Source organism: Phyllostomus discolor, chromosome 11 (genome assembly GCF_004126475.2).
Source record: "Phyllostomus discolor isolate MPI-MPIP mPhyDis1 chromosome 11, mPhyDis1.pri.v3, whole genome shotgun sequence".
Taxonomy (NCBI): domain Eukaryota; kingdom Metazoa; phylum Chordata; class Mammalia; order Chiroptera; family Phyllostomidae; genus Phyllostomus; species Phyllostomus discolor.
This window is the reverse complement of record NC_040913.2, coordinates 64,742,139-64,760,496: the sequence shown is the minus strand read 5'-3', so window position 1 is coordinate 64,760,496 and position 18,358 is coordinate 64,742,139. Positions and strand designations below refer to the sequence as shown.

Sequence of the window (18,358 nt, the reverse complement as noted above, 5' to 3'; positions counted from 1 at the left end):
TGTTGCTGAATTTCTTAGTCAGTGTTTTGAGTATAAGGGCTGATTCAAATTTGTTATTAATTGATCCCATTGTGAAGACTCTTCTGTGAGATATTTTTTCACTTTTTAAAGCAGAGCTGTCAAGTGCCTCACTACTAAAATCCTTTTACAATAGACTCTCTATGAAGGTAAGAAAAAACATATTCTTGAAAATGTATTAGCTACTACTAAAGGTCCAATGAAACACCAACACTGTGAAGGTGAAGAAGGCTAACATTTTGAGAACATTTCCCTACTTACAAGATATTTTTGCAATATAACTGATACTGACTGGACGGCGAGTCCTGAAGTTTGGGATTTTACATTAATATGGGCATTGTGTGGCCCAAGTGCGCTATGAAAGTGGAACAGATGCCCCCATGAAAAGAGCAATGGTGGGAGAAACTCACAATAAAATCATTATGATTCCTTATTAATTGCAAAAACAGGTAGCGGACATCCCAACTTTTAGAAATAGTATGTGTACAAAAATAAACCGTTTAGTTACTAAACCACATGGTATTAAAAATGGGGTAGATTGTTCCATACCGGCTAACGTACACCAGAATCCATACCGAATTTTGGAAATAAAACCATGTGAGCCAGGACAATGACCTTCACAATGGGCACTGTGCACGCTCCAGACAATGGGAAACTTAGACACACAAACAAAAGACAAACAACAAAAGCTGCCAAAAAGGCATAGGAAACACCTGCTTTTTTTTAAATGGAAAAAAATACTAATGACTATTTCATATGATGGTTTTAAAATAATATACACTTTACTGCAGTGACCACACAACAAGATTTAAGGCACTGCACAAAAATATCAGTGTAGTATCTATAGTTTAAGTGGAGAATTTTCTGTCTTTTCAGATTATGTCTAGTGACAACAGGAGAAAATTTTATAGACAACAACAATAACAGAAATGTTATTTCTTCCAGAAATAACATGTTAAAAAAAGTATCACAATTATATACGTAGAAACTTTGAAGTGTTTCTAAATTTGAAACAATAGCACAACACTGAACATTTGCAGAGAAAATGACACAGGATGACCCTGCTCTTTTCCACATCCCTGACCTCTCAAAAAGAGACTTAGGAGATTCTGAAATAGCTCACAAATCACACCAAGGAAAAATTGGGTCAATCTGGTTTGATCTTCAGAGACAGAAACGTTTTTTGTTTAAACAAAAAAGTCTGTTGAAAGGTTTTGGAAAAGTTTTTCTCTTTGTGCTTGACCCCACCCTTGTGCAGGGTCTTTCAAAGGATCCACCTCAATGGTGGGTAGGGGCTTTAGCATGCCTGGCGTGGGAAATCAGTGGCACTGGTGTCAATTACTTCTTGAAATTTCCAATTGCACATGCTTCTTTCATGTTTCAAGTTTCTGTGAGAAGTAGTAAGAACACATGGAAAGTCTCAGGGTGAGATATGGCGTCCTTATTTTCAAAAAGCAAAAAGCAAGGGAGTTCCCCTAGCTACTCAGAGTAGGAATGTGATCCTGGTCATGCCCACAGCCTCCTGCCTCCTTTCCCCTCTTGAGCCAACTCCCTCTTAGTTTATTCTGAGAGTTCCTGTTGATGAAAAGCCAACAGAATATAGAGATTAATGGGACAATAACTGGTGGAGTTGGGAATGACAGCAAATTCCTCAAACAGCCAATGTCAGACCATAGGCAGAAAAGTTTAATTCTAGAGTAATCCTATAGGATAATGCCACCTCCCAAAATACTCCCCAAAGAATGCGGAATATTAATGCGAAAAGTAGAAGTACATCAAGAACACTTGGTGCTTTTGAAAATATTTATCAATACTTGTTCACAGTGTTTAGGAACATCTAGACTAGGTTTGATGTGAAAACTTGATAAATGTAAAAAGACAATAGTGTACTCTAGAAAGTTTCAGGGGATTAAAAATACACACTGGAGATGGCAGAGTAGGTAGACACTGTACTTACCCCCTCCCGAGACCACACCAAAACCATAACTAAATTGTACACCAAGCTACTGGACAACCATATGAAGACTAGCTAAACAGAAGTGTTACAACTAAGAGTATAAAGACGAAGCCACGTAAAGACTGGTAGAGACCCGAAACAAGCTGGCTCACACCTATGTGTAGCAGTTGAAAATCTGGAGGGATATTTGAGCTGTAGGGCCCCCCTGAGGAGTAAGTTCTCAGTCCCATGCTGGGCTCCCCAGCCTGGGATACCAGTGCCGGGAAGAAGAGCCCACATAACAGGCTGTCTGACCGAGACAAAAGACTTGTGGAAACCCAGGCATCCTCTGGACGGGCCCATGTGCAAACTCTTGGTTGCAGGAGCTCACACTGACTCCAGTGGAGGTACAGAGGCTTGGGGGGTGCCTGAGAAAAACAGGGAGAAACTGAGTTGTCTGGCTTTAGGACAAGGGCCGCAGGGATGGCCACCACTGTCCCTGTGTTGAGCTCTTTCTTGGTGCAACAAAAACTGATTGTGCACCTATCCTTTTCAAATGATTCAACAAATTCAAGAGGAGAAAAGGCTCCCAAGTTCATTTTATGAAGCCAGCATTACTCTATTTCAAAACCAGACAAAGACATTACAAAAAAACTATAGGCCAATACACCTGATGGACATAGATGCAAAAATCCTCAGCAAAATATTTGCAAACGAAATTCAGCAATACATTACAAATCATGAAGCAATAAATTAAGTGGGATTTATTCCTGGGATGCCAGGTTGGCTCAATATCCACAAATCCATTAATGACACACCCCAGAAACAAAAGGATAAAAACCATATGATCCTACCAACGGATGCAGAAAAAGCATCTGACAAAATCCAGCACCTATTTATGACAAAAACTCTCAGCAAAGTGGTAATATAGGGCACATACCTCAACATAATAAAGGACACATATGACAAACCAACAGCTAACATCATACTTAATACAGAAAAGCTGAAAGAGATTTCCTGAAAATTAGGAAAAATATAAGGCTGTCAATTTTCACCATTTTTGTTCAACACAGTATTGGAAGTCCTAGCCACAGAAATCAGACAAGAAAAAGAAATAAAAGGCATCCAAATTGGAGAGGAAGAAGTAAGCCTGTCATTACTCGCAGATGACATGATACTAAATATAGAGAACCCTAAAGATTCCACCAAAAAACTACTAGGATGAATAAATGGATTCAGTAAAGTAGAAGGATACAAAATAAGTATTCAGAAGTTGGTTGCATTTTTATACATCAGTAATAAACTATCAGGGAGAGAAATTAGGAAAACAGCCCACTTACATTTCAAAATCCCAAGCTTATTTATTATATTGTACATATTTTAATCCCAAGGAGAATGATCTGACTCTAGGAACTTTCTTTTGCTCCTTCAGTGACTGCTAGGAAAAGAGGCAGGAGACAGTGCAGAGTCCCTCATCCTCCACAAATGCCAGTTCAAAGGACTAATCTATTCATCTTTCTGATCAACATGGGATTTCCATTACTCATCTTTCCTTCCAAGATAGCTGACATTTTTGAAGGGTCTCCTTTTTGTTAAATTTTATTTCCTTCTACTAAAGAAGCCTTTTTAATCTTCTGGAATTGAGGAGTTCATTTTCATCCACAAAGTTCTTTTTGTTTACTTCCTTGGTCTGATTATTCCACTCGAGGGTATGCAGATGGCTACATATCCATTTTCATCAATGCTACCCTCAAAATAAAATCCTAAAAATACCAGTGGCAATTAACATTGAGAAATCTCTTTTTTGGTTAGTAGCCATCCTCATGGAAAGTCTGTGTTTGAAGTAGATCCATCTTAGACAAGTAAAGTAGAGAGATAAAATACCAAGACCTCATTTCCCCCATCTCCAAATCAGAAACTTTAGCTGCAACTTTCAATAATTTCACAGGAATCAAAGCAAAATCCTGGATCAAGTTTCAAAAATTAATCACACAAATGGAAGACCAAAGGTCAGGAAGCAAAAGCAAAGAGGAACACGACAAAATACTAAAGATTTTTCGATACAAACACAATGCTTATGAAGCAGTCCAAGTGACACGTTAGGTATGAGAAGGTGCCATGATTTTAAGACAGTGTTGTAGAAGAGTAGCATCCAGATCCAGGGAGCAAATAGTGTCACTTTACTTCTCGTTGGACAGGCAACTAGGTCACAGAACGCTGAGCTCAAATCTGAAGGCCAGACAACAGAAGGGAAGTGAGCAACTCAAAGATGATTAGAAGGAGGTGACTGTTTTCATATGAACAGTTGGTCAAGGAGTCAGAGATGCAGTGAAAGCAACAATCAGTACTTTAATATGAACAAGCTCAGGAGCTCATGTTCTTCCCTAAATTCTACCGAGTCAGTACATCTGGAGGAAATGAGGTTTTGACTGGAGGTTGGTAAAGAAATGACAGGAGAGAAGCTCGCTTGATGCAGTACGAGGAGCTTTGCAGTTGGAGTGGAATGCTGGAGGCTTGTCATCTAAGCCTGTGTGTATTTGTGGTGTGCGATAGGAGGGTGGGGCTCCTGACGAGGAAGCAGGTGTGTGTCAGAGCTAAACTTGTCCTGCGCTGCAACTTTCTCAAGAGCTTTGGCAATAGTAGCCGTAGGACATGCCGTGGTGGGGAGCTACCTCCTGCAGGCTACCATGGTCATTCTGGTGGTGTCATCTGAAGGTATTCAGCTTAACAATAACCCACAACCTTCGGACCAACTTGAAGGTATTCAAATAGCTCTACTGTCACTAACTGCATTATTTTAGCCTTCTTGTATTTCAAATTAAACATCCTAATGCTATTATTTAGTTCAACCCCTTTTTCCTTGCCTCTAGTTGACTGACAGTAAGCCCTTCCTTGTTTTACCATCCCCAGCTTTAATAAACACAATCTCACGGTAAAAAAAGACTGTTTAAATATGATACAATTATGGCACTAATATAACTCTATTCTCTGACTTGGAGAGGGTAATTCTAGGTTTTCAGGATGGTCTTTAGTCATCTCTTACACAACTCTTGAGAAGCAGGCTAATGTTATTCCCCTGGCATCCTTGGTTTCAAAATTTACTCTTTAAAGGAAAAACAAGTTCACGAAAAAACACTGGCTAGAGGAGAAATCATTTCTGAGAAAAATGTAAAGCTGATAAGGGATAGAAAGAAACATTCAAGGGCCTCAAATATGGTTACTTTATTTGTTATCAATGGCATGTCTACCACTGGCTTCCTTTTAAGTGGAGTTACGTGGTGAGCCTTATCATTTTGAAATTTTAAGCAGGACTCAATGCTATATGAAAACCTCAAAGGCAAATTCTGATTTCGTTTTTGAAGAAGAGTTGAACATTTTAGTTTAACTTTTAGGAGTTAGGTTGTTTCCTCTTGCAATAATATAAATTACATTAATTGAGGTGCTTTAAAAAGAAATTTTACTCTAGATGTATATAAATCTATGCCGAGGTTTATTTTTTTCTCCTGTTAAATTACCCAGGAAATCTGCCCAACTTCCTTCCATATAGCCTGCAAAGAACAGAAGATTATTCATCTTTCTCAGACGTATTCTTCCATCCTTCCTGGGTATGATGTTGGGGAGAAGGCTTGTCAGTGTACTAGACAAATAATTCCTCCATTCAATAAAGAGAAGTGCAAATATTTGTAAAATATCAGGTGTTAAATAAATTTACCCTAAGGCCTTCCTGTTTCAGAGTTGTGCTTGAATCACTTGGGTTACTTATTCAATCTTCTCTTTTGGGTTGCAGAGGTGTTGCTTGGGGCTGTGGGAACATACAGGAAAATCTTGAGAAAGATTTGTGAGTTCTGTCCTCAGTGTATCCTTGTTGCTTAGTTATAAGACTTGCCACCTCCCTGAGTGGGGTTGAAAAGAGTAGGATGGATGCTAAAAGCAACAGGACCAAGAGAGAACTGCTTCCTGGAGAGTCACAGCATTCCGTTAATTTTGTTCCAAATCTTTGCACATTCATTTGTCCTCAAAGGCCATGGCAGTGTGTCTTTTACCAAATCTAAGAAAGGCTAGTTTCAGCAGATGTTAAATATGTGTGCAGTGCACAAAACTGATCTTGACATTAGGACTCTCTTGAAACATATCTCCCATCTTCACAAGGCTTTAAAAACGCGATCCTCACCATTCAGTGTATTTTCTTAAAAATAACTGCTACTGTGAAGAGCTAAACATGCCAGCCCTTTATTTTTATTACAGAGAGTCCAACCTCACCATAAAGTCCATTCATCCTTCTATTTCTTTATTTAAAACAGACTTTGAGCTTGAAGAGCAGTTATAGTGCCTTATAAAGACAACAATTTAATAAAAAATACTGATGCTGACAATGCAGCCAAAAACTTATTAGGCCAAAGAAATTATTTACCCAGTATTAATTATTTCCGTTTCCTTTTGTTTGGCTTCCCCCCACCGCCCCTTTCTGGTTTGAAATCTTTAAGAATTATCTACCCTAAGAGTGTTTTGGATGCAAAAACTTTTGTTCCTATAGCAGGATTTTTAAGGTCCTCATGGTGGCTTAGGAGAAAGCTATTTACTACCAATATAGGGCTTCTGTTGGGTTACTGGAGTCTATTCCTGATTCAGTTCTTCTAGGATTTAAACTTCTACACTGGACATAAAGGGAGAAGGGACAGAAATATTTTGATCTCTCTAATTAGTGGAAACATAGGCCCTTTTGAAGGTCTCTTTATATTTTCCAAATGAGTCAGACATCTGACAACTTGAATGATTCGGTTGTCTACATCACAACAGAATAGTTTGGCAGGGGGGATACCAGAGGGCTCAGAATGGCAGGCTGTCTCAGGTTGAGCAGTTTCTTAAGAAAGACTGGAAATGCCTAAAGTAGTTAAAAATAAATTAATGTTTATCCTATTGGCAGTGATGTCGGTAGCATCTTTGACTTTGCCTATTAAGGACACAGGTAGTTCCCCCTGATTAAAGAAGGTGAAAATAAGGCAGAAATAAGATGATCCCGGCTTCCTGCTTCTTGAGGTACCCCCAGTATGTGTACATTTAGGTAACAAATTCAAAAGGCCTCTCAGTGAAGAAAATGTGCATATGTTATTTGATTTGATCATTTCTTAACATTTGATTCTGGTTATTATTTTACTATTTCTGGAAGGAAACAAAAAGTAATTTCAAAACTCTACAAAACAATCTGTTAGTTTTCTCTTTATTATAGGAACAATCTGAAGCAAGAGTTCTTAGACTTCAAGAGCATTTAGCCTCTTGTACAGACAGTCCAACTCTAAAGGACAGTGGATATTACTTGGATGGGGAAGGTCTTACACTTTTCCAGGCGAAGACTCAACAACCTTAGACACTCTCTTCCTACTGGGAGGGGGAAGACAAATTCAAAAAAACTTCTATTTTCAGAGTGGCTTTTAGAAAGTATACCATGCTTGGTAAGATTTTTGCACTGGTCTTTTTAGAAATCCTGCAATTGTTTACTAAGAATGAATCAGAAGTGAATAAAATGAAACAAAGGTCTTTGAGGATCCGGGTTCCTTGTCTAACAGAAAGGGGGAAATGCTTTAATGCTATACTTGTCACAACATTCTGTCAAGAGGTAGGAAAAATGAAAGATTTCTAAAAGAAGAGCTTTAGTTTGGTTTTAAAGAACAGTAGAAATATTCACTTCTCTTAGCTGAGTTTATCAACAGTCTGTTGGAGTCTGTGGGGTTTTCGATCAAGATGCTGAATAGTTATCACCATCATTATCCTGGTTATGTTTTCCTTGAAGCCATGAAAGGTCATTTTCCCAGAACTGTCAACTTCAGACCAAAACCCAGCTAACAGTTCACCATTCTTAGTGACAGCGGCCGGTGTGGACAGCCTGTCCCTCTGAGGTTTTGCTTGCTGAGGTCGCCACACAAAATCTGTGAGAAGCTCATGCAAGCTCCTCCTCCTCCATCTGCTCGGACCAGTCTGGCTGCCTCATGGGGTCATTTTTGTGTTTCTGCAAAAGCCAGGCCACCATTAACATTCCTGCTTTCCTATCTTTAAAACAAAACAAAACAAAACAAAACAAACAAAACAAAACATCTGATGACAGTTTATGTCTGGTGGAACAGGGACCTGCCTAGGTTTAAAAAAGGGTTAACTTTTCTCTCTTGTTTGTTCTCTTTTGCCTGAGCTCTGAAAATTTTTACTCTATAGTCTGTTTGGATATATATTCAGAGGGAAATGTATGGATATGGGTGTGTGGTTTTCCCAGAAAGAGACAGTGGCTTCCCCTGCATTCCCAGGTATAGACACCTCACTAAAGATTCGTGGTGTCTGAGACACTGAGGCAATTATCTTCCATCAGCAACACCTGAAATCAAGAGTGCAGCCTGGTTTTTTTCCTTATGAAGGACAATGATGTAGGCTGCCAAGCAATTTTTGGTCTGTATGTGTCCAGTACCCATCGGAAAAGGAAAAGATGAATAAACAAAATATGAAAACATTGAAAATTCTTCCTCTCCACTCAGGTACAAAGACATCGGTGTGCCAATGCTTCATTATTGATCATTGAACTATGCCTAGTGTAAATGTGTTCTCTGCTGACGACATTATCTATCAAATACCTGCTTCCCTGCTGTGTCATGGGCAATTTCTATTAATTACAACCACTGTGATTCGTTTTCACCAATGATTTTCATGATTCCTGTTGTTTAACAATCTATTTTGCTGGTAGGAAACAACAGAATCCAGGGTAAAGTCTGTCATGCTTCAGATAAAGGAAATAATAATTTCAATGATCATGGGAATCAATTTTTCCCCTAAGCACTAATTTTTGTCTCTAATGATGCTCTTTGAGTTAATTTAGTGAGGTAGTGGTAAAATTTCATCCTTTTATGTGGGTTTTGAACCGGTCAATTTTCCATCAAATCTGGTGAATTTTATAATGGTTCTTTTGAAATTAAGTATTTTTCCCTGGCTGGTGTGGCTCAGTGGATTGAGTGCTGGCCTGTGAACCAAAAGGTCGCCATTTGAATCTCAGAGCACATGCCTGAATTGCGGGTCAGGTCCCCAGTTAGGGGCATGCGAGAGGCAACTGATCAATGTATCTTGCACATCGATGTTTCTCCCTTTCTTTCTCCTTCCCTTCTCTCTAAAAATAAATAAATAAAAATCTTTTTAAAAAGTGTTTAGGCTTGTCATTGTCTTCCTCAGCTGCATAATTAAGTCATTTCTACAAGAGTTCATTAAAATTTTTACTTTAAGAAAATGCTTACTTAATCTTGCAGGAAAGAAGGCAGGAGTTATGTTACATTCTGAAGCTGGGGATTGGATTACTAAAGGTCTCCTGAGGGGAAGAAACCAGACAAGGAGTTTTCAGGATGGAAGCACCTTGATCAGAGCTCAACTTGGAAACACACAAAATACAGTTTCCCTAAGAGGCCATGCAGTGAGATGGAGGATGTGGTGACGAATCAATTAAGAAAATCTTCCAGACTGGCTTATGGACACATTCTGTACCTATGCCATTTTTAATGTGCTGTACTTGTGGAGATATATATATATATATATATATATATATATATATATATATATACTTTGAGATAACATCTTTTTTGTAAAGGTATAAGCCCAGCAGGTTACAAATCTTGGTCTTACTTTCATGAAACTCTGACTTTTTATTGTTTTATTTTTGTCTAGGATATAATATCCAGAATATTCTTACATCTTCACTGTTAAGTTTTTGGCTCTTTTTTCCACTCCCCACTTCCATACCTACTAGAACTATGATCTTCAATATGGTAGCCACTGCTCACATGGGTCTATTCAATTTGAATTAACTAAAAGTAAATCAAATTTAAAATTCAGTTTGTCCATTTTATTAGCCACACTTCAAATGCTCAAATTGCCATGGTAAAGAATACATGAGGGGGAACATCCCCAAAACAGAATTGTCTTCTGGAGGGCAAGTCCCTTATAGTACAGACTTCCCTGCTAGGTGAGTATTCTAGGAACCCAACTGTATCAGTGCACCAGCTGGCATTGTTGTGAGAGTCTGTGTTCAGCTTCAGTGAATTTTTTTGGAAGACTCAATCTTTGAATGTATTTGTCCATTTCATGATAGGTGATTTACAAGCACACCTGCCCACACTGTGCTGAGTATTCAGCAGTTTTTGGCCAAAAAATGACATGACCCCCATGCCCAACCCTCCCTATTCACCCAATCGCATCCCAGTAATATTTTTTTTGTTTCCCCAGATGAAAAAAGTACTTAAAGGGAAATGTTTTGCTTATGTGGAAGAGGTGCCAAAAAAATGGCAAAAGCACTAAAAGGCATTAAAATTGACGAGTTCAAAAACTGTTTTGAGCAATTGAAAAAAAATCTCAATAGGTGTATTACATCAGATGGAGAGTACATTGAAGGTGACTGAAGTTTAAACATGTAAGAATAAATACACAATTAAAAAAATAAAGTATGCCTTTTTTGGTCTTCCCTTGTGAAGAATATTTCTATCTTCTCAGAAAATTCTTTTGGTGAGCACAGCACTAACATATCAGCTCCAAAAGATGAGGGGCACTGACTGCTTTGCTTACTTCTATAGTCCCTGTGCCTAGACGGAGCCTACATCATGAGAGGTTTGCAACAAATATCTGTTGAATGAATAAATTTATTTTTAAACTTTAGTAGCCAATTACTTAGTCTTTGCTATGGGCCAAGTCTCACGGCATTTTCTTTGACTAAAACTGGACCCTAAGTGAATGAATCATCAAAATATGAACCTCACACCTTCCCTGCATGGAGATCTCTGCAACTTGAGTAAGTTATAAATCACATAACTATTCTAAAGAAGCCTGCCGAATGGCTTTTCACCTCACTCAGTCAGATGGTCTCCAAGACTCTTACAGAATATTCTCGCTGTCCTAACCTTCTGTCTTGAACCTCACCTTCCATGAGTCTCTCTTTCCTTGCCCAGCTAGAGTCACCCTGGCTTCCTCGCTGTCTCTTAGACACATCAGGCACACCTTTATCTCAGGGCCTTTGCTGTTCAGGGCATCCTTCCCACTGTTCACTTAGACAAGTGCTTTGCACACAGACGATAAAAAAATACATATTTCAGTGCTGAAGAAATATAAAATTCCATTGCCAAAAGGGGGCTGGGTTCTTCCTACAATGGCAGACATAAAAGGAAATACCACTTTTTAAAAATGCATCACTATATATGATGTACAAGTTAGGGGGGCATGTTTAAATCTGCAGAAACACTATTTTCTCTGAAGAAAATATATAAGTGATCGAGTTGCTTTGGCTACTGTGGCATTGGATATGCCAGAACCACTGTTGTTCCCAAGGCACACTAAAAATAACCACACGATTTTGAAAGTGGTTCAGAGCTATGTGTAGACAAGGGTTATAAAAACCTGGAAGCCAGGCACTGTTTCTAAATAATTCTTTGCCTCTTCTGGGCTGTGATAATGCATTACATATTGGAGATGACTTCCGTTAAGTATGGGAAGCATACCGTTAAAAAGTATTTGCCTGAAACAAAGCAGCAGTTTTGAAAAGAGTCACAGCAGCACTGCAGTTTTTATTCAACACATGCAAGTACCCTAAAATAACTAAGATAGATGGTCACATTGCTAATGGAAACCTACGGGAATTATCCATTGTACGCAGTACACAGTGTACATTCTGAACTGAGTATTTCTCCATAGCACCGCAATGGTCTACCAGTTTTCAGATTTATATTGAGCCATTTCAAATAAAATTCAGTTTTATTTTGAAATCTTGGTTATACTCATTTAAGGGTAAGGTTTATGATTAGTAACACATGATAGGAGATTCTATTATCAGCAAGACTACATCTCAGTTTAGAGAGATCTTTTCATCTCTACCTGTTTCCCTTCCCACCACCCTGGAGAATCCCCTTCATATAGGTCAACATCTGGCAAGAGGAGTATAGAGACAAAAGAGTAACGTATTGGAAAAAGAGCTCATCAAAAAGTCTGAAAGCTTGAGTTTTGTTCTGGACCCAGATTGGAATAAGCCATTTATCCCCGATGTCAATCTCCTTCTACCCTCCTGTGGGGACTAGAGGACTTAGGCTAGATCACCCGGCTCAGACCAGGGAGCGCACAGGCAGCCGGGCCACAGTTCCCGCCTGTCCATACTCCAGCTACTGGCCTACGGGAATTATCCACGGGGCTGTGTGTAGTTCTGCCTGTGAGAAACTATTCTCTCTCTGGGACAGTCCACTGCCAACTTCCTCGGGGGTGGAGAATCAGGCATGACACATTTTACACAGAGCTTATTCATTCAGTAACATGAGAATTCATTTGGAATTGGAATCCATAGTATATTTGTAATTTTTGCTTACAGTCCAAAAGTTATCCAGTAACGTACAGTTCCTGATGTTGGCTGTCACCATGGCAAGGAACGAATGAACTCTACCCCATGCCCATGTAAGGCTGAGCTAGCTGCCTGCTTGGGGAGGGGAGGGTTCTGCAGCCAGGCATTGTCATCACCGCTACCGTAGCACCATGGGGAAAATATATAGCAAGGGACCCCAGGGGAAGCTGTGGGAAAGAACAAATTCTGCACATAGCTCCCTGAACAGCAAAATCCATCCAACTGCTATTTTTATGCATTACATTACTTAAAAAATATACTATCAAGCCACAAGCAGAAGTAGCCCTGCTTTCTACAGGAACACATTTAAGGAAATTTGTAATCAGCAAATATTTAATATACATATGCCAGGTTTGTAGAACTGGAATTAACACTACATCTTAATAAATGATTTAATGAAGTATATGCAATTATCCTAACAATACGTATCTTCAGTAATATACTAGGTTTACCCCACAGAAAATGATAAAGGGCATGATTTATCTCTCCTCAGCAGGTTTTTCCCTTACTTTTTACCACGAGTCATTTCCGCCATCTTACTAATATTCAATAGCACCCTTGAATCAGTTGGGCACAATGGGTACTGGCTGTTAAAACCAGCCGACCTGGATCTGTGTGGGCCATAGCAGTGTGAGTCTCGGTCCAGCACTGAGGGCGGTGTGGACCACCATGCAGTGTGAAGAGGACAGCCATCTGAACACCACGGACAGTGGGTCCCGCAGGCCAGGCCCCACAGCAGGGTATCATTTGGCTCTGTCTCTTACACAAACTACCCGGACAATTGCCAAATCTCAACTTAATTCGATCAGTACTCATAGCCTGTCTGAATACAGGCAAGCCAAGCCCACACCAGGTTCTGGAGTGCTCACACTCATGATGTCAACCAGAAGGTGTCATGTTTCTACTTCACTTGTCAATGTAGAGGAACAGGCTCAAGGTATTTTCTTAATTAAGGATGGTGGGACAAAAAAAGGTTCAATGCCTGTACTGTAAACTTACTATATTAGAGTGACCTAGAGACCCTTATAAATCTTCCTTTTAATAACCTCTTTGAAAAGACCTTTGACATTTTTATAAGAGTATATTGCTATGTAGGTGGTATTACCTATCAAAATAATCAGAATGAGCAAGCTTTATTGAAGAACAAAATTCTTGTAAAAGCACCATGGGAAATATCAATACATTGGTTCCAGATTAAGTAAAGAATTGTATGAAGTGAAAAACGTGGACCAAAGTAACCTTCTCCTCAGTTTGTTCGGTTCCTGTCTGGCTGATCACATGGAGAAGAATGCAGAGTCCCTCTAGACTCGAACTCCCTCCCACAAAGGCGAGTCTCGCAGAGGTCTGCACACCACCAATTCATCTTCCCTGAGCCCATATAAGGCCAGCAAGGGCTTGGGGTGGGGAGAGCTCTGCAGTCAGACACTCCACCGCTCCAGAAGCATTGCTGGGGAAATCTATTACAAAGGACCCCAGGGGCATTTTAAATCTCATGGAATGGCTTTCATATATTTAAAAAATATGTATCCTTGTTAAATGCTGACAAAGGAACTTTAGCAAGACAGTCCTAAAGTGTCAAGTCCCCACTCCCAGAGAGAGGAGCCCCTTAGGAAGACGATGACAAGAAATTGTTTTGAGGATTAAACTCAAAGGAATAAACTCATGAGAAATACAGCACATGGAGATGGAAGCTTCGATCTAGTGGCAAAGAAGCTCCTCACTGTGACTTTGCTATTAAAAAATGATCAGTCACATGTTATTAAACACAACCACTACATTTAAAAAGGGGTTCCCTATTATAAGTTTACTTAATCCCGGGCCACAGACTGATGCTGGTCCATGGTCTGTTAGACACCGGGATGCCCAGCAGGAGGAGAGTGGCAGGCAAAGGAGGGAAGCTTCACTTGCATTACTGCCCGAGCTCTATCTCCTGTTCAGCACCTGCCCCCTAACCCTGCAACCACTGGTACATGGAAAAGTTGTCTTCCACGAAACTGGTCCCTGGTGCCAAGAAGGTTGGGGACTGTTGACTTACTTGATTTTTGGAGGGGACTCAGGAAGGATGAATGCTGTAACATCCAACCACAGAGCCCAAGGCCAGCAAGGTGGTCTTTCCTCCTTTGGGGTGGAGATGGGGAATGGCTACTTTAGAAACTGATTCCAGGATTCATGCTGGTGAAACTCATTGGAATACCTGAGGACTGTAGTAATTTCTGTTTCCAAAGACAGGGCAATGCGGGCAAGAATTTGCAATTGCCTCTAACATCCTGGCATTGGAAAAGCATGGGTCCTAGAGGAAAATGCATGATTCCAAAGCATAAAGACTCAAAAACCCCTATCATAAAGCAAAATACTGCTGTTCACACTGCCACACACCAACATGGTCTTAAACACATGTACAGGGTCTGGGGGAAGTAAGGCCTGCTTGAGTGTGGTTGGTAGAGTAATAATATGGGTGTAATAATTTATAGTTTTAGTTTGAATGTTTCCCCTAAAATGTCATATGGTATGCTTGAGTATGATACTGTTATGTTACAGAATTATACGCTTATGATTTTGTAATAAAAAAGGGGCATTATTTGTGCTGGGCTCTGTATAAACAGTACCTTTTTTTAAGATCAGTAATGTCAAGACTCAGCCATCAGATTTGATGGAAACAGATTGAGAGGTCACTCTGATTGAACACATTAAACCCCTTATCAGTTCAAATTCTACCAGCTGTTATAATAATTCGGGGTGATCTTTCTTCTCTTATCTATGAAATGGGTTATATAAAGGACATTCAGGAAATAAGAAGAATTTAAAAAATTAGAATGATTCTCAGTGGTATGAGGTTGGTGCCTTCTAGTTTGAATATCTATATTGCAGTATGAATGCAACTATGTTTTCTCTATGTAATACTTTTATAAAACCTATATTTATGTATAGGTATAAAACATAGTTGCATTATAGATACATATACAGGCATATATTCATAACAATGAGTAAGAGAAAAGATGCTTAAGATAGTTAGCATTATTCTTAATTTATTAAGAAAGTAGTATACATTGACGCAATTTTGTATTATATTATTGTTTGTTCCAGTAGAGAAGAACATGCCCGTACTATATTTCTTAGGAAAGCATGCAGTTGACTTGATCAGGCAATTTCAGACACTTTCACTTACAGTGGCAGTATAAGGAAGGCAATGTTTATTGCAATTTGATGACTTACCCGCCCTCCTTTCTCAGGGTAGCACTGGCAGCCCCCACTGCAGTCTCGCCCTCCACAGGGCACATCAAACTTCTTCACACCCTGCAAAAATAAAACACAAAGCAAAGAAAAAGTTACATAAAATATTGTCAACTACAATACATATCATAACGCTATCTGTTGAGAGTACTTCCAACTCGTAACAACTATCTATTCATTCAAAACAAATAGACTTTAATTTTTAGAGCAGTTTCAGGCCCACAGCAAAAGGCACAGAAATTTCCCATACAACCCCTGCCCCCACATGCACAGTTTTCCCCATTATCAACATTCCTCCAACAGAGTGGGACATTTGTTAAAAATCTATGAACCTACAATGGCATGTCATTATTATCATCCAGAGTCATAGTTTGTATTAGGGTCACCCTTGGTGTTGACCATTCCATGGCCAATAAGCCTCTTTTCAGTGCCTACTAAGTACCAAATGCCACGCTAGACCCTGGAAAGTGTGGCTCTCCATGGAAAGTCAAGGAGAACATTCCCTGAGTCACAGGGATTCCGTCTGAAGTAAACCCATACTAAACACTGTGTTAAAAGGTTTACTATGAAAAAGAAACCCCAGGCACATGGAAAGTGCCCTTCCTTCTGCCTGGAAATGTGGGCGATGCATTTTAGAGGAGGAGCTGTTCAAGTTAAGTTAAATAGGGTACACAACTCTGGCCCCATCCCACAACAGATCCTGGGGGATTAAAGGGAGGGGGGGTTCTAATGAGGAGGCAGAACTTGCAAATATACCTGGTAGGATGACAAGCCCTAACCTCTGTAGGTACCATGACACCCACGGTGATCCCCTGCAGAGCAAAGCCCACTTCCTTCCCTTCACTCTGCAAGCAATGCTCATGGTAGGAGGAGGGTGTATGGAGACTATTTATTTAGTCAGGTTGGGGTGGCAAAATAGAATTTTTTATCATACACTGAGAGATAACTCTAATGAGCTTAATGAGGCACCTGAGGGAGTTCTCTGGCTGGACAATTCCAATCAGGATTAGGAGAAAAAGGTATTTCTTGTCCTCGATCTAGGTTTTTCAGGTAAAATATGGACTTGGAGATTGGACTGTTCTGAGCTCTTCCTTTCAGACGGGGTTCACAGTACTAAACGTTTGGAGCAGGAGATCAGGTCGGCCCTCTTCTCTCTCCTCTGATCAGCCAAGCCCTTCCGTTCTCTTCTGAGTTCAGCCTTAATGACTAAGTAGGATGGTAACGTGGGAACTCCCTCTGCAGGTTTTCCTGTCTGCTCCCCATGCTAGCACCCTCGTCGTCCCTGGCGCGCGGCACTGGAGGTTCACACGGAAATGCAGACGCTCTACCTGACCGCCTCTGTTACTCATTAGCATGGCCTTCCTGAACGTGCACCCTTGGATGGCACACAGGTGAACTCGGACTCGAAACCACCTGGCCAGAGTTTTTCTTAGACCTCAACAACTACTCACTGTTCTCTTTGTAGAGAGGTCTCATTTGAAAGTTTCACTTTTTGTTTGTTTTTATTATAATTCCTTACTTAATCTAGTATCAGTCACTACGTTAGAGAATTAAAAAAAAATCTGAAAATCTCAAATCCTGTAAAGAAACCAACACCTGGAAAGCCCTTGAAATCTCCTTCTGGTTATCTTTTTGGCCTGAGTGAGGTAATGAAACAGCTTCAGCCCCACCGTGTAAAACATGTATAGAACTCTTTCATGCCCTCAGAATGTAACTCTAGGTATTTGCCATTTTTTAATGGCTTCAATGTTTATCTACAGTGGGGCTCATTATTAAATTCCATTGTTTTGAATACTTGATTTTTATAAATTCAGCTCCATGCTAAGCCCTTGGTTTCATGGACTGCTCTTCGCACCAAAGAGAGAAGTCTAGAAGGGCTGCCATATTTATACTTTGCTTTACGTATGACTGTGACATGAATAGGTACACTGGCAGGTGTCCCTTGTTCATACAGTAATTCATTTACCAGTTGTTTGGAGACTGAAGGGGGACTTATCAATCTAATGGGCGAAGCATAAACTCATATTCTCCATCTGGTGTTGTACATGCTATTTTTAGTTTTGATCTCTGTATGTAAATAAATCTCTGTATAAAGCCGCTTGCCAAGTCTCTGTATATAAATCAATGGTTGAAATAATTTTAATGGTTTCAAATTGATCCAACAGACTATTCTAGGCTTAAGCTATGCACTGGGTTTATTTATAGAAATGAGTTCTTCATAACCTGCTCAAAATTTAATAGTACTTCTTTGCTTTTGGAGGTAAGGCTTGAAGGACTGATAACTCCTGGCCTCAATACTTTCAACTATGTGTCAGTGGCTCAGATACCCTGTCTCAGGAAGTGAGGAATACATCATCGACAGGTAGCCCTTACCTTCAAACCACAGATGATTCTGTCATGGAATTCCAGCCTCACACATGTGTATTACTTTTGTGTGTACGTGTCTGTATGTGACGTAATATGGGGTGTACATGTATTTTCCCACCAGCATCTTACATATACTACAGAGGAACTCTTATGAATTCCAACATCGACAAAAGCCCTAAGTACCACACACTGGAATGTCAGATCTCCAGGATGAACACAAGTATTTACTTTATTAGGGAAGGGCATGTGTTCTAGAAATCTCTTAAAGACTGAACAAGTCTCAGACCTGAGCCTCTATATTCCTCTGATGGGACCTGGGCTCTGGAACAGTCTCAGGACATGAATGCCCTTCTGAGGTCCTTGGATGAGGAGTGTGTGAACCCATGTCTGTGTCCCAACTCCCACCCACT

At 39.9% G+C, this 18,358-nt stretch overlaps 1 protein-coding gene across 3 annotated transcripts in view; it reads right to left on the bottom strand.

Annotated features, from left to right (window-relative positions):
- COL4A2 (collagen type IV alpha 2 chain) overlaps nucleotides 1–18,358 on the bottom strand; it is a 188,051-nt gene that overhangs the window by 123,861 nt on the left and 45,832 nt on the right. For all 3 annotated transcript variants that reach the window (XM_036011456.1, XM_028526656.2, XM_036011455.1), the window contains exon 4: nucleotides 15,564–15,644. In XM_036011456.1, the coding sequence (XP_035867349.1) occupies nucleotides 15,564–15,644 (81 nt within the window). The remainder of the gene's footprint in view (nucleotides 1–15,563; nucleotides 15,645–18,358) is intronic.